Raw genomic sequence first — 17,029 nt, 5'->3', positions numbered from 1 at the left:
AAGAAAAATTTTTTTTACATACCAAACATTCCGACGTCCCGTTTTTGGGGCGCTTTCCGGGGGTCCCCCCAAAGGATTAGCCCAAGGAAGATGTTCCCCGGGCGCCCATTTGCCCCCGAGTGTCCATCGAGTTTGATGAACCCTTTTGGAGGATGTTAGAGATTTGGCAGACACCGGGGGTGGAGTCCGGTTTTCTCCATCAATATGTCTCCGTTTTTGTATGAGCTTTGTAGAATAGCTTTTTTCTTGGGCTCAAAAGGTATTTCAAAAAAATTACGATTTTATCTTTTTTGGGGTTTAAAAAGTTTAAGGACCCGGACAAGAAGATGCAGTCCGAGGGTTCGCCGCCCTAAGCAAGTATGCCTGGGTAGCCCATCACACCCCAATAAGATCGCAGCCACACTTACGTGGTCCGTATGAATACGATTATATCATCGGGGCTGTGTCGGTCCATTAAAGGATCGGGTCGTGGCGTTTAAAAGAGTGTTGCGGAACGTGAAACGGCCTTATACATATATGCATGTATACACATATACACATGTATATACGTGTATACACATGTATATTCATGTATATAAAGGGAAAAATGGGTTTTTTTTAATTAATTAAATAAATAACCAAATTAAAAGTGTGAAAAATGTTACACCCCTCATGTTTGTAGTAGTAGAACCTATGGTTTTCTAGTCGGGTACGCTCGGGAACAGACCCGAGCCCTAGCTCAAGGTAGAAAATGTCTTACCCCCATGTACGAGGGTACCAAACAGATATTCCCGGCAATTTATAGAAAGAAGTCGAACGAATCGAATCGACTTCGACCGAACCGAATCGAAAATCATGAAGACACCAAATATCGTCGACGGTCGTAGACATATTCGACGACCATCGACGCAACGGCTGGGTTTACGATCCCGCATACCTTGCATCTATAAAGCAGGTTAATTCAGAGCCGACGGACCGTTGACACGTTTCAACGGCCGTCGAACCGGACAACTATAGCCTTTTTGGCTTCCAAGTATAAATAGGTGGTTCATGACCCTATTTCATATTTTCCTCCTTCCAAAATCAGAAAAAACCCTAAGATATTCTCTCCCAATATTTTTCATCATATTAGTGAAGATTTGACAAGTTATAACTCCGTAAACTCGAGATGGTGAAGAAGAAGGTTGCTTCTAGGTTTCTTCAAGTTTGGAGTTTGAAGCAATAAAGTCAAGTGATTCGACCCTCAAGGCATGTAAATGATTTCTACCCTTATATTTAAGTTATCAAGAGTTTTAGTGATATTAAGTAGCAGAAGGTAATTGTGGGAAGTGTTAAGTCGATGGGCGGGCAATGTAGTGATATAGGGTTATATTAAGAGACGATTGGAAACGTTTACGATATTTATATATATATATACGCGCGCGCGCGCGGTGCGTACAGATGTGCGTGTGCGCGTGTGTGTGTTATCATTGTCGTACGTGAGTATTGTAGCTGACGTGGGATCAAATGAGAAGTTGGAAAGTTGTAAGCCTACAAAAAACTATTTTCTATAGTTCGTCGAGCATTATAAAAGGTTCATGATGGTTACATAAAGTAAATAGCCCAATTAAGCCCTATGTTACCTTAATCGTAGATTTACAAGTTCAAGAGGGTGGTAGGTCACGGGCGATGGAGATGCCCAAGGTATGTTAAGTTCATTCCTTTCTTCTTTGGCCTAATCCTATGATATGATCCAATGTCGAGTAAGCGAGTTTCCATATTACTCTCACTTCCTCTTAGAAGTATTAGAAGCTGATTTCCGCATTTGGTGTTCATGTACCTATTTACGAGTAATCCTTCTATTCACGGGTCCAGCCTTATGTAGCCGCTTCTACGCATACTAGTCATGCATTACATTCATTATATATTTTGTACATTGACCCCCGACTAGAAGGCATTATATACGCACACATATCGTGCGTTATATACGCGAATATCGTATATATACGTAAAAGAGATAATATATTATATACATATTACTACTATGATGATGATATCGTTGCGGCTACGCGGAGCTAATACGATACGACTCTAGGATGCGAGGCTTACAAGCGTTATATACGCACATACATCGTGCGTTATATACGCACTCATATGTACGCACGACCATCATCGATAGGTATGAGCACGCATATTATGTGCCGCGCGCAGGCATCAAGGCCATGCGTATTTAGGCAGTATACTAGTTCATACAAGTATACGCAAATAATCATTTCGGCCATGCAGTTCGTATCTTATCCATGATTCTTATATACATATGTTGTCCTTATGCCTTACATACTCCGAGACATTATCCGTACCGACTCCCGTTGTCGGTCGCGTTTCACGTCGCAGTGTGAGCATATACGTAGGGTCCAAATTCTCCGTAGACCTCTAGATCTACAGCCGGTCGGCGGAGACGCTCCATTCGATCCCGGAATCCGCGCCGCCTTTGTACGCCCTTTGAGACGTGTACGCACACGGGGTACGACGGCCCCGTCCCGTCCTTTTCGCGCCTTTTATTCCGGAGGTTTGTGAAGTTTAGAGTCGCCGGGGGAAGAGCCTTTCGCCTTTTTCTTTTTTTGTAAAGATATGCAGCCGCCGGTTGGAAAGTTTTTTCCCCATGTCGTTATGCAGGCAGGAGTTTCGATGTTTTCTTGGGGGATCCTTTTTAAGGGCTTTTGATGCAAAATGTTTAAATGCTTGGGGTTTGGTCGCGAGGCGACCCCCACGGGTCATCGATTTGGGTCATGGGAAAGGGAGCGTTTTCCCGGGTTGCGGGACCGTGTTAGGAGTTGTTTCGGGCGGCGGCACCAACTTAAAACGGGGAAAGGCGGACAAGGAGGTCTTCTCTTCAATTTGCGAAGAGCCCTGTTGCGTTCGCCCGGGGAAAGTTTTGACCAGCCCCCGGCCCGCCCCCAAGGGAGAGCGGCCGGCCAGGCCACTAGTCGCACTCGACAGTGCCACAAGTGGGCCTGTGACGAGATTCGCAGTGTGCGCTCATCCGAGACATCGCATACCCCGCCTAGCACCTCCGCCCCTCAGCTTCCTCACCCGACGGAGGGGTCAGATGTACGGATGTCGTACAAGAGTTGACTAGATTAGTAGGCCGCCTGTGCACCGCGGCAGGGAGTCAAAGACCCGGCACAAGGCCAAGGTTCCGAGGGTTAAGACCTTCCTCGGGCTGGGGGTCCTCCCCGAGTTTTCCGTGGTAAAGTAAAATACGGACCCCCAGATTTCATTGACGGTATGAGGACCCGAGGTTATGCACGCAGCATTTGGTGGCCGAGGCCACGCGAGTTGGCTCTATATAGACCGGATATTTCGATACGCGGTATCAGCATGAGTTATCTGGGGAGAGAACGCCCCTCCACCGTGTGGCAAAGAGTTCTCGCATGCTTTTCGCCATTACTTACCTCCAAGTCCCGACGGCCCGAGCAGATAGGTTCACGTATTGAGCAGCAAGATGAACGCAGTATGTGTACATTTTCGATTCCCCACAGATATGCCCCACGGTCGTCGAGAGGGGATTGGATGCAGTTCATCGCTTGGGCCCGGGTTAGGGGCCCACTTTGGAGAGGCACGCCCCGACCCGGCATTTTCCCATAAGTGCTAGTAATTTTGAGAATCGTAAAACCCGGGGAAGAGCGGAGCGTGACCGAGCCAGGAAGAGGTTAATCTTTTGATATGGTTGGGAGTTTGGGGGGACAAAAACGAGATCCGGGGACTTTCCCCGGGGGCGCACTTCGGGTTTCCCGGTCCAGGTTTGACCGGGGCTCCTTATTCCGAGCGGGGGAGTTTGAGGCGCTCCACCAAACCGAGTCGTGTTTTGGCCTTTTTTCCACAAGTCCCCGGGGGGAAGTTAAGCAGCGGACTTTTTCGGGATGTTTCGGGGACCGGGGAGGAGGGGAGGCCCCGCAGGTCGTTTGTGAGGTTTGGGCCCTGGGCCGGGCGGCTCATCTTGGGGACGCCCGGGGGGGGCCCTTTTCCCGGGGGAGGGGGGAGGAGGGGCATCCCCAGGCCCCCCACCGGATAGCATTGGCTGGCAGTACGTGACCAGACGTCTTCCGACGTTATTACAGGTCTATTACGCTCCCATGATATTTATGCACCGATTGATCCGGTTCCACTTTATCGTATGCTACGCCCTTGTCACGAAAGTCAGGGGGTGTAGCCGAGTCGATTAGACCTTTCGAGGCGTTCACGCCGCCTGGTAATCCCAAGGAGAAGGTGTATGGGTATACCGAGATCGTGTTATTATAGTTTGTGATCGCTGATCGTAGCGCATCTAATTAAGTTAGATATGATCGATTTGATGTTATTACGGGGTACGGACCGGTCGGGCTTTTCAAGCATGCCAATGCTCGATCAGCTGCAAAGATGGTTCGATTCCGCTTTTCAAAGCAGCTACCCTAGAATGGAAGGGCAATGCTGCTTCGCCTAGAGGTAGGTTTATTTCCTATCTTAAGGCAGAGAAGATGATCTGAAAAGGGTATATTTTTCACCTAGTTCGAGTTCAAGATGTGCAGGCAAAGTCGTCGACTCTTCAGTCTGTTCCTATGGTTAATAAGTTTCCAAAAGTTTTTCCGTACGAAGCCTGTGCATTCCCTGCAGAGGATTGATTTCACTATTGAACTATTAAGCGACACTCGCCCAATATCTATCCCTCCTTATAGTGACGACACCGCGAGTTGAAAGAATTGAAAAGAGCAAGCGTTGAAAGATTCGGCCGAGTAGGCGGCTTTATCAAAGTAGTACATCACCGTGGGGAGCGCCGGTGTTATTTGTGAGAAAGAAGGATGGTACTAGTTTGAAATTACAAGTTCTCGCTGGTATTTTGATATATTAGTACTAGTTTTTTTGAAATTACATTTTTGCTGTTAAACTAGATTTTGATAAAAGTAAAGTTTATGGTTTATTTATTAATTAGTTACAAGTTTCTTCATTTGCTACACTTAGTGGCGGGGCCATGATTTCACTCTGAAGAATGATTTTTTTTTTTTTTAAAGTAAACATATGAATAAGTCATGAAAATTTATTATCTGTTATATATACATAAAAAAATAATTTTAATTTTATATATATAGTGTAATTTTTGATGAATGAGGTTCGGATTAACCCCCTTGCGGCACCCTAGCTCAGCCCATGGCTACACTAGATTACGCCAAAAATAAAAACAATTGACTATTTAATTAGATCGAGCTTTATTTAATTGATTTTGGGGATGGATGTTTACCTATTTTGGGAGACTTCAATGATGAAAATAAGAAACGAAGAGAAAAACCCCTGAAAATGATATAAACAAAAACAGAAAACTGAACGCTAACGCAAATAATAAGGAAAAATAGAGAAATTATATCATAGCAAGATTTTTGCCTACATCTATGATGCCAATAAGGAAAGGATAAAATTACTAATGAACTTTAGCCATGGTTTAGACTTTTAGAGGCTGTTTTAGGCAAACAACTATTGACCCTTGGATTTGAAAGTGTACACCTGTAATCAGATTAATAGTACACTGGACCAAATGGACAGTAGCTATGCTGGAGGGGAGCTGCTTCCGTAATTATTTAGGAGAGGCATGCCAAATCGCATGCCGCATGCGCCACGGCAAGACAAGTAAGGGCTCCACTTCCACAAAAGTAGGATTATACTTAAACGCATGAAAGCGTGATAACTAATGGAGTACATTTTGCCACTTTTTTTCTAGTTTACTCTTCTAATGTCTAAACACAGTCTTAAAAAGCAGAACAAATATCATCAAACCAAAAACCAAGTGTCCTCCCGCAGATCACCCACCCCCACGTAGCCATATATATCACACCATATACTATATCTTTATGTCATATATATATATATATATATATATATATATATATATATATATATATATATAATCGTCGGGACAAAAAATTAAAGATGTTCCAGAGCAGAAAATTGCTTACAATAGGTTACTCGAAAGCGAAGCCTACACCTTGAGATTGGCTTCTTCATTCAAGTATATACTGATCATCGCAACAAGTCTTTGGTTCTTATTTTGGTATCAACTACATGAGACCATTTTGAGTTTCATCCGCTTCTCTTTTACCGGTATGTGTATAATTGTCATTAATAATCCTTCAATCTTTATTAATAACAGATTAAAGTTGCGGTCTTTCTGTGTATCATTTCTCTTCTTTAATCTTCCATTCCGTGCCAATGATCCAAACTCTTCAAGTATTTGCTTAGTCAACAATCCAACAATTTCTGTATACTTTTCCATTGACATTATATTGATCCTCTTATCAGATTAAGGGAACTTTTTCCTGCATATTTATGGTAATCTTCGTTAGCTGATTAAGGAAACCCTCATTTATATTTTCATGAGGGTTGAAACAAAAAGGAGGATTATATACTATAAGCTTTAATCTAATATTACGCTAGAAGAAACCAAGTTGATGGACAGAAAGAAAATGGTTTTATTTTATAGTATGTAAAGAAGTTATTTTATAGTATGTAAAGAAGTTATCTGCTGTGAGGCGAAGGCAATAAGGGAAAAGAAGAGCAGTATTGTTTTGATGATAGGGGGAATAAATTGTGAATTAAGGAACTTTCTTTAACAAAAGATTTGAAGTCCCTTTTGTCGATATAAAGGAACTATTAGCACTCAGTACGTATTATTTTTGTATGTATCGAGGAGGGAATTGCATATATCGGAAGAAAACATGTTAGGTGAATACAACGCGCTTCAAAATGGGTCTTTATGGAGGTGCTCTTTTGCAGATTCTTTGCTGTTCGTAAAAGTAACTTCTTGGAAAATAAAAAACAAAAAACAACAAAAGACAAGTAAACTTGTCTCGTGAGTTACACGTGTTTATGGTCTTTTAATTCCTTTTCCTTTTTTGTTTATCTCTGGTATGGAAAACCAGAATATAATTTCAAGAAGTCAAGTCAAAAAGTCGGCCTTTTATTCTTTTCGTATAGATGCCAACTAGGAAAGTCTTCAGTTTGGTGTTGATTTAGGAAAGAACCAGTTCTCCTATCGGTGATCAGGAAGGAATAATATTTTTAGTGGTACGAGTTTTTCCACGACCAATTTCGCCGTATCATGCATGAAATGACAGGTTTATGATTAAAATTAAACATCCATTTCATCTATGATTCTTTGAGAACTTTGCCAAGTTGTTCAAAGACATGGCACCGCATGATCAAACAGGGTAAAAAGTTTCGTGGAGGAATTGAAGGCCAATAGGCCCGACCTAGCAACCACTAGATAATAAAAGGCAATTTCGGAAAGTCATCTAAGAGATCGACAATTTGGAAATTGTTGGGAGGAATGAATTTAATAAGGACAGGCAGCTCCCATTCACATAAAAAGTAGCTCTAGTGGGTACTAGATGCTTTCTAGTGGCCGTCTCAACAAGATTAGGGGCCTAAAGCCAAATTTCAAAGAGAGGTCCTAAAACTTTTCTTTTAAAAAAAAGGAAAGATCGAAATAGTTATGAAGTAACAATACCAACAATAACAAATTTTTAATGAAAAATATAAAATAAAGTTAGAATAATAAAATTTGGCTCAAGAATTTGATAAGTAGATATAATGATATTGAAATAGTGGTGTATTGTTTCAATATAATGATTGCTTGTTGTAATGCTTGAAATTTTGAAGAAGACACCAACAAGCAAATTTTGATCTTTTGTAACTTGTAAGCAGTAGTAATTTTGTAGCCATTTGAGAATTCAGAATATAGAAAATAAGAATAGTGAAATGGAAAATGAAAAAGGTAAACATAGGAATAATAATATGGGTCCAATTTACTTGTTAGGATATAAATGAGGCAATAAAACATAAGTAAATAATTTCCTAAAAATTATTCTATTCCCCAATTATTACGACAGTTCCTACATTATAAATAAAAAATTATTGTATTTTCTCCTAAAAAATTTCTCTTCAAATTTAACAAAACAAATTTTATTTTTATTAATACAATAATACATCTTTAAGAAAAAAGTGGGGCCCCCAAGAAATTGGGCCCCAAGCCATTACTTGTGACAAATTAACTGGCTTCATAATGTACTATACTTTAAGTGGTTTGTCTAGACACTGTCTACTTATACCAGTTGACAAATTAACTTAGACAACTTTAATGTACTATACTTTAAGTATAAAATATTGGGGCAAGGACATTAGCCATCCGGTGAAACCGTGAAAGTATTGACAAGCGGTTGACCTCAAAAAATCAGAAGACTTGTAGCGAAAATGTATGTTATACACTATACATACAGTTATTATACACATCATTATATACAGTTTTTATACAATATATATACACATTATATACATTTTTCTGTATAATTCGTGTATAATAAATGTACAATCAATGTATACCTGGTGTATAATGTCTACACACATATTATACAGTTATTATACACTATCTACACAATGTATAAATGACTAGCATATCTGAAAAGTTGCCGTAAAAACGTGAAAAACTAGCATATCTGAAAGATTTTATGGTCAAAAGATTATCGGGAGAAAAAATGAAGACCACCGGAAAAGTTTATCCGGCCAAAATTTGTACCAAACGACCATAAAGCGATGTGAACCAGTAAGGGCAAGGGCATCAGGGAGAATAGAGGACCATGACATTGCTTCCACGACAAAAATGCTGGAGCAACACTGGAAAACATAAACCTGGTCAAATTTGAAAAAGCAAACAAGGATACTAGATGAATTATGCCAGAGGAGGTTGTAGTTGGTCGGATCTGATGATTTCACGACGTTTACAATGTCCATTCATGGAGTTTTTACAGCGATAACAGTGGCGCTTCATGGGAAGGGGTTTGTCGGAGCAGCAATAATAGGATTTCTAAAATCGAAACTCTAGAAATCAACCTAAATTGCGGAAATTAAAAGGATAGAAAGAGAGATTGGGGATGAGAAGGGAAGGGGATAGAAGCAAGACCCAAAGAATAGTAAATCTATGGGCAAACTTGGGTATATGAAACCCAAATCCTCCCAATTGGATTCAACTCCAAGAACCTGTACTATTTGAACTCAAGAATGACCCAAATGAAATCTACAAATGAGCAATCTAATATAAACTCAATGGAAAGGGATTCAAATAGCAACTAAGAAATTACACTTAGTCAACCAAACCAACTATGATTAATATCTAACTAAACAAACTCTCAAAACATATAGTTTTGATCAATAGTCAAGCTAAAGAGCAAATGAAAGACTTAAGGGGTCTATTTATACTAATCCCTATTACAACAAAAGCCCAAAAGTGGCCTTTGCGGAAATAACCCAACATTGAGCCTTCACACGACATTTGCAATGTTAGCCACTTTGTGTAGTGGCCTCTTTTCTTGTGTCTTCCTCTTCAACACCCTCCCAAGCTATCATCCAACCATTGCACACTTTGGAGATCTTCTCTTCAAGCTCTTCCAACGCTCCTCTCTTCATGAACATGGCTTGTAGTACTTGAAGCACCCTTGCTTGCCTACGAGTGAAAGGTCTTGAGCTCTTTGGGGTCATATCAAGCAACTTGAAAAAGTATACAAAACCATGAGACAAAGGGAGCAGCATCCCAATTCAAAAGATTATGGAAATAATTCAAAAATCCAATTTGAATTATTTTTACCGTAATAAATTACAAATCATTCAACTAAAAATTCGTAATTACACTCCTCCATTTATATTTTAAAATTCCCCATTAAGTACTTATGTAATTCCTCATGTTAGGATTACAGATACTAATCAATAAATTAAATTTCTGATGAATTTAATTTAATAGCTAATTTCCTTTAGAGCACTGCAGCTTAACTTATTTCATGTGTCGGATTCATAAACCGGTTGGCCGGGTTTGCACATGAAAACTTATAAACTTCTCAAAAAGGCGTATCATCAATCTCTATACCGAGACACAAATTCCATCAACTAACTTATTATTTCACCAATATATATTATTGTCATCCAATTTACCAGGCATATTGACCCATCTCAGGATTTTACCTTTTAATAAATCAAATTGACAATTATAATATACAACTCATAATAGTTATATCAAGATTGAGAATATAAGTATATTTAATAGTTTAGAGAATATGTTGTTGATGGTCAGTCTAAAATGTCTATCCCTACTCGATCCTGTTCAACACATTCAAAATGCACTAGCACGAGAAGTTTGGACTATACAATTCTCGTAATCAGTACTAAAAAACAGCCCAAAATTGACGGCCAAAACAGACGGACTTTGTCGGTTTTTCAGTGAAAACCTACAAAATATGAATCGTTGATTTAGGTCACATCGTTTTTCCAAAACCGACGGACTCCAGCAGTTTTTTTTAATTTTAAAAATAATAAAATGTAGCAACTAGGAATTGAACTCAGGTATGTACCCTGGCATTGAACAACTCTACCACTAGACCACTCATGTTCTTTAATCAAATACTTCCATTGTTTTAATTTATACTCTTAAACTGCAGTTTTGCGCTATTTTTGTATAAAAAAGATAAAAAAGCGACGGAGTCCGTTGGTGTATTTTAGAAAAAAAAAATTCATACATTTTTGCGCAAAAACTAACCGACGGAATTACTTAGGTTTTCTTTAAAAAGTTAAAAATTTATTGAAAAAAGGACGGAATCTGTCGGTTTTTTCCGTTGGGTTTTCGCATTTTTTTAGTGGTGAATCAAGATAAATTGCTTTTGATCTCGTGCTACAATCATTCTGATGATTTGTCCAAATTTTCATCTACTAGCGTGAGCTATACTTTTAGTTTATAAAAATCGATGATTTAATTTTCTGTGTGTAAGCTTAAACTATACACTAAATCACCTACTGCATAAGTTGAGAACACATATATTGCACAATGATCTATTTAACATAACACTTTATTGAATTGAATAAATAAATAAACAATTATTCCATAAACAATATTATATCTAAACACATGGTTAATAGTATATTCTAACAATCTTCACTTAGACTTGCACTTAGACTTGTAACCATGCTTCTGCAACTCTAACACCCCTGCCCCTACAATTATACTTTAGTTCTCTGTCTCCATGGCCTGCATTTATGGATGAGCAAATGTGCCACTAAATCTATATTGACTACATTATAAAGTTTTAAGAATACATTTTACTCATCTGATCTCATTCTCGACTATTGTAAATGGAGTTGTCAGTCACAATGAAAGATTCCAAATAATTTAAAAAAAAAAAAAAATACAGGAACTTGGTCAAACCGTGCCTAATAAACCTTTGATTTAGATTGTTGTGCAAATGTCGTTCTGATGGTACTAATTCATTCTTAATTGATCAGACGGAAAAGCAGGTTGTGAAAATAGTTGGTTTGCTTCGTAGTCACATCTTCGGAATTAGGATTACTTGGTTAAAACTCTTTACCATGAATCTTATTCCATTTCCATTCGGTTGGGTCACTGCATCCTAGTCCTACTAAAATTCATCATTTTTTATTTTTATTTTTTTTGCTTTTGCAGATGGAGAGGTGCTAGAGCAAAGAAGTCAACTTCATTCCTACTTTTATGCCATGACTACAGGTTCTCTACCTCGCTCTAAAGGGGAAATGGAGGAGGGCATTACTGAGAGATATGGCAAGATCAAGCAAGGTTCCTGGTTAGATCAATTTCGACATGGCTCCAATCCTTGGATGGCTAGATATGTTTACGGCTTATTGTTTCTCATTGCAAATTTATTAGCTTGGGCTGTTCGTGATTATGGCCATAGCATTTTAAAAGAAATGAAGAGTAAGATTACTTCATTGTTTATTTGGGTCTTTTATGACATTACAGAGATGTGTCATACCGCACCAAACCATGTTTTCTTTTTTAATTCTATAGCATCAAAAACCTTTTTGTTTCCTCGGAAGGACTAAATGTTTTTCAGAAGTAATCCAGTTTCCTATTTCTTCTGCTAGATCATTGCCACAATTCTAACAATGTATAGATACCTCTGCAGGACTTAAAGAATGTAATGGTGGTGAAGACTGTTTGGGTGCAGAAGGAGTATTGAGAGTAAGCTTGGGGTGCTCTGTATCCTCCTAACCCCGTTTGAATCAAGTTAGCTAGTTTACAATTAATAGTAAAATTTACTTGAGGATAATAAGTGGATGCTTGATACTTGAAGCATATGTTACCATCTTATTTTTCTTTTTACTTGAAATTTTTATGGCTTGAAATTTTAATGCTCTGCTCGTTCAACGGTTTTATCAACCAAGCCTTAACACCATTTTAGCTTTTCTATTTCGCCATGTTCCTCTCTACAGCTGGTACTTCGAAATTAAATGACCGCAGAGAATTATGGCACTCAGGATGGTGGTCTGCCAAGCTTTTCATGAATATTTGTCTAATTCTACTGCCCTTTCTTCTTCCAGGAGAGATTATTTCAATATATGGTTAGTGTAGATGCATATTCTAGTACTTATGTTTTGTTTCAAATGCTTTAGATTTAATCAGTCATATGTAGTTTTATTATCTGAACGGTGATGTTGTGTCTTCTGGACAGGCCAGGTTGCACATTTTGGTGCTGGGTATGACCAACTCATCTAACAAATCATGCACAATCAATTTAGTGTTGGCTTTTATATTAAAATTGAGCTTAACATCTTAGGCAATTCACAGAACCACAGTTAGTCACACCCTCTCGTTGGTTCTATTTTTGATCCATTTGCAGGGTCTTTTTACTAATCCAGCTTGTAAGTATAATCAGTTTTATCACATGGCTGAACGGTTGCTGCCACTCTAAGGAATATGCTGTGAGATGGTAATTGGCTTGGTCCCTCTTTTCAATAAATTAGCATGCCTTGATCTTATGCATATGGATGTATTTCAGACAAGATTTTTGGAAATTACATGCATTATCATGCTATCGACTCATTTCGATGTTGTTTATAACTGTTTCAGGCGCTATTTACTGTTATAAATAATAACTTCTGTTTGCTAGTACTATTATTGTTCAAATAAAATTAATATCATAAGTAATTAATTACAAGGCTGAGTAAGGGAGCAGAGCAGACAAACAAAGTTCAGCCAGAATCCAAAAAGTACATTTCAGTGATGTTAATGTAATTCCTATGAAGGTTTAAAACGTTAGATGATTAGTGCTAATGGAAATAAAACCATATTGCAGCCACATCCAAATGATGTTACTTGCAACCAGTGCATATATTATATGCATCTTTGGGATCATCTTAATGTACATTTGGTATACGCCTCAACCATCATGCCTTCTTAATATATTCTTCATCTCCTGGACGTTAGTACTCCTCCAACTCATGACAAGTGTTTCTCTCCACCCCAAGGCAAGTCTGAGTTTCTTGTGTTCCAGTATATTTTATTAGTTGGGATTAATTGATGATATATGGAGTATATCTATTTTGGCAGCAGGTGAACGCTGGTTTCCTGACTCCAGGTTTTATGGGGCTATATGTGGTGTTTCTCTGCTGGTCTGCCATCAGAAGGTGTGATTCGTTTCTGTGCTTCTTCCTACACTTTTCATTAACTATCTTTCGTTTTAAGAAGTTATAAGAGTAAGTTTCAAACAAAATATATTAGAATTTTACTAAATAAATATAAGGCCTCCTTTTAAATTTTGGCTTTAGGCCACAGGCTCTCTGTAAGATGTGGCCTTCTTTGGCATGTGCCAATTTACTTGGTCACATGTATTTCTTGGAGCCAAGTTGGATTTATTCTTGGAGAGCAAGTTCGTGTGTGAAGGAGAAAAATTGCTAATTTTTCTCCTTTCTCTTACTACTACTTGGAGCCCAAGGATTTGCTACTACAAATGGAAGGTTTCTCTTCCATAGTAGAGACACCAATCTGAGAAGAACTTAGTTGAGTTTGTGTTTTTCTATAGAGAGTATTTGTAAGAGAGTTGTGTTGGGAAATACTTGTGTTAACCTTTTATTGGAGTGATCTTGTGAGGTTATTCTCTTGGGGTTTTTGGGATATTAGAGTATTTAATTACTCTAATTTTGTACTCTCTTTTGTTGTTTTGTACTCTATTTTGTATCCGTTGGTGTTAGTAAATTTGCTCCTCTTTTGGTTGTGGATGTAGGTCAAGTTGACCTAACCACGTTAAATCTTTGTTTCCTATTATCTTTGTTATTGTCTTTAATTGGCTGCTTTGTCTAATTTCGCACTATCCCGGACATCCGATCCTGACACTCTCTTTGGGCCGTCCCTGCTTATAAAAGAATTAAGGCTACAATTTGAGACACCAGCACTTGAGCCTTTCAGGAATATCAATTTCTATAAGTAATGTCATTTGTTGAGTAAAGAAGATTTTCCCCTAATAACGTCAAGGCATAATCCTGTAGGAATTGGCATGTCTCAAGATTGGTTTTCAGTCATTTAAATATGGCACAGGTGGAAGTAGATGAATTAAACTTGTCACGAGTTAAGTTTTCATGTTATAATTTACATTTATTTGAGAAACTGCCGCTGTTCGGTTCAAGCTTCCATTTGAGAATGAAAATTCACAATTAGGTATCTACGGTTTCATAAAATTATGCCATTTCATGGATCAAATTCTTATAAATTTCTTTTATCTACTTACAGTGAACCCCCAGAGGAGAAATGCATCCGGAAAGCAGAATCGGCAACTGGAAAAGGAGACTGCTTCACCATCATAGTAATTTTTAACTTACATAAAACAGCTCAATGGATTTTAACTAATGCATAATTGAGTCCAAAGTAGCTACAACACCTCAACAAAAAAAAGTTTTTTGATTAATAAAGATATTCATTGAGTCACTAAACATGTAGCAGTGTGTCTTGCTAGTTTGTTAATCTTGAGTCAAGTTGGCAAAGGTTCAATTCTAGTATTTTTCTATTGCCCTTGCGTCATAAGTTGGACAGGCTTTATCCAGCCTTTATATTAAATGCTACTCCATATAATCTAGGGGAAGTCTCTCATATGCTGCTAGAATTCTTATTGAAGTCTTGACTTTAAAACATATAATGGTTTAGTAGAATACTCGAATTATCCCCTTTTCAACATGTAATTGATAAGGTAGCTGATTATCATATTTTCCCACCTTTTCTCCAAAACTCAAAGCTTTTCACTCTTAATTTTGTACAGAGCTTCGTTGTAGCGGTCCTTGCAATTGTCATTGCAACATTTTCAACTGGAATTGATTCAAAATGCTTTCAGGTTTACCTCATCTTCATACTTTTCAATTGCATAATCCCAATACCAGAGAAAAAATGAAAGGAAAATTTCTAACAGAAAGAAGTTACAGTTCAAGAAGGATGATGCACCTGAAGAAGATGATGTTCCATATGGTTATGGATTCTTTCATTTCGTCTTTGCAACAGGAGCTATGTATTTTGCAATGCTATTAATTGGATGGAATCCTAATCACGCCATGAAGAGGCAAGCTGCTCCATCTTGAGACAATAGGTTAATTTTGATTTGGGCGATAAAATGTTTTGTTTTCAGCTGGAAATGATAACAGATATGAGGTTGTAAGAGCATTGATGGAGGGAATTTAAATGCTGCTTGCTACTTCTTAAAAGAAAAATAGACCAATAGAATTTGCGGTCTTTGGTGGATTCGAACCCTTCACCTATTATGGGCAAGTTAAAGTTATACCACCTAAATGCTTCTTATTACATAGTGATTTTTGTTGTTAATCCGCAGGTTTACAATAGATGTTGGTTGGACCAGTACTTGGGTAAGGATAGTGAATGAATGGCTTGCAGTTTGTGTTTACAGTAAGTAGCTCAGCAAACTTCCATGTTAATTATGGTTAATAATAAGGGATAAAGATTTTGGATTATTAGACATGTAATGTGAGGCTTTGAAATTCCTCATCTTTTGCAGTATGGATGCTCGTGGCTCCCATCGTTTGGAAAAGCAGGCAAGTAGCAGCATCACATGTGTGACAGACTTCACATTTCCAACATTCTTCCAATTCTTATGGCTTGGTTTCATGCCTGCCTGTCCCGGAAATACAAGACAAGTGCGTATCAAGACTTCCACTAACATGATTCATTTAATTTCTGGATGAAACCAAGTGCCTAATTCTACAAGCCTAATTAAATGGCAGCCCTCCGTATCTGCAAAACAGATCTTGATACGTGTAAATGTCATAGCTTACGTAACATTATAGAATCTCGATTTCTTACAGCTAAGTGAAAGCATAAAAAGAAAAAAAATGATTGCAGTAATTATTTATCTTTGTTCGCTTATCTTTTCTTTTCCTTTGAACAGTTTGTACTCCCCTTGGGTAGATGTATTGAAGGAAAACTTAAAGAACACAAAGAGTGTGTTTGGTGCGACGGAAAAACTTTTCACCGAAAATGTTCTCCGCGAAAATATTTTTCAAAATATAAGTGATTTTTATACTTATTTTCTTTTATTTGGTATGCAAGCTGGAAAATGTAATTTTAAGAAAGATTTGCATATATTCAAAGCAAAACACTATGAGGTTTTTGAATTTGAGTGCAACCGGTGGTTGGGGGAGGTTGGGGGGGGGGGGGGGTGTGTGGATTCGAGAACTTGTGGTGGTGTTGGGGGGAGGGGTAGGAAGGGGGTGGGGGTAGCTGTGGGGGCTAGGCAGGGTGGGGTAAGGGTTAGGATGGGAATCGGGTAGGGAAGGGGTGGGGGGGATAGGTGGTGGTTGAGGTGGGTGGGGTAGGCAGGTAGGGTGTGGCTGGATAGTGCGGGGTGTGTTGGTGTATTTTTAGAGATCTGGAAAATGTTTTCCCTCAAAATTTTAAGATAATTTTTTTCTCCTATTTTAAGAAAAATATTTTTCAAGATATTTTGTGCAACAAAACAAGGGACATTTTCGGTAACGACCTATTTGGTCGTTTTGAGCTTTTGGACTCTTTTTACCCAAAATACCCTTCCGTAGTTTCATCTCGGTATTTATGACTTGCCGGGATGGGTGGCGTGGCTCCCGAGAAAATCAGGTGAGTTTCGGATTAGTTTTAGCTAAATTGGAAGTTCATAAGTTTAGGTAAATGCGTCATTTTTGAAGTTTCATTGATTCCATTAGGTACGGAATGTGATTTTTGACT

The 17,029-nt window shown here is 38.4% G+C and overlaps 1 protein-coding gene and 1 long non-coding RNA gene across 11 annotated transcripts; one reads left to right on the top strand and one right to left on the bottom strand.

The window, feature by feature from the left end:
• The first annotated feature begins 4,777 nt into the window (after positions 1-4,777).
• LOC132041748 (uncharacterized) lies at positions 4,778-16,278 on the top strand. 10 transcript variants are annotated; one of them, XR_009411212.1, is made up of 13 exons: positions 4,778-6,087; positions 11,483-11,749; positions 11,961-12,034; positions 12,237-12,396; positions 12,507-12,531; positions 12,675-12,764; positions 13,131-13,302; positions 13,385-13,461; positions 14,561-14,633; positions 15,084-15,155; positions 15,320-15,377; positions 15,645-15,718; positions 15,828-15,892. XR_009411212.1 is itself a non-coding variant. In XM_059432440.1 (13 exons), exons 2-13 carry the CDS (start codon positions 11,594-11,596, stop codon positions 15,887-15,889), a joined length of 1,038 nt encoding a protein of 345 aa, XP_059288423.1. In that variant the 5' UTR covers positions 4,787-6,087; positions 11,483-11,593; the 3' UTR covers positions 15,890-16,278. The 10 variants fall into 10 exon arrangements, 6 of the variants coding, with proteins under 6 accessions (XP_059288426.1, XP_059288423.1, XP_059288420.1 ...); XR_009411211.1 differs by having other exon boundaries at positions 4,781-6,087; positions 15,244-15,404; positions 15,828-15,885; XM_059432440.1 differs by having other exon boundaries at positions 4,787-6,087; positions 11,483-11,618; positions 15,244-15,377; positions 15,828-16,278.
• LOC132041750 (uncharacterized) lies at positions 9,122-15,399 on the bottom strand. The gene is made up of 2 exons (XR_009411215.1): positions 15,263-15,399; positions 9,122-9,525 (listed from the first exon to the last, which is right to left on the bottom strand). It is a non-coding gene; the product is annotated as an uncharacterized LOC132041750 (long non-coding RNA).
• Positions 16,279-17,029: the final 751 nt, after the last annotated feature.

Source organism: Lycium ferocissimum, unplaced genomic scaffold, assembly GCF_029784015.1.
Source record: "Lycium ferocissimum isolate CSIRO_LF1 unplaced genomic scaffold, AGI_CSIRO_Lferr_CH_V1 ctg11544, whole genome shotgun sequence".
Taxonomy (NCBI): domain Eukaryota; kingdom Viridiplantae; phylum Streptophyta; class Magnoliopsida; order Solanales; family Solanaceae; genus Lycium; species Lycium ferocissimum.
This window is presented reverse-complemented; position numbering and strand designations above follow the sequence as displayed.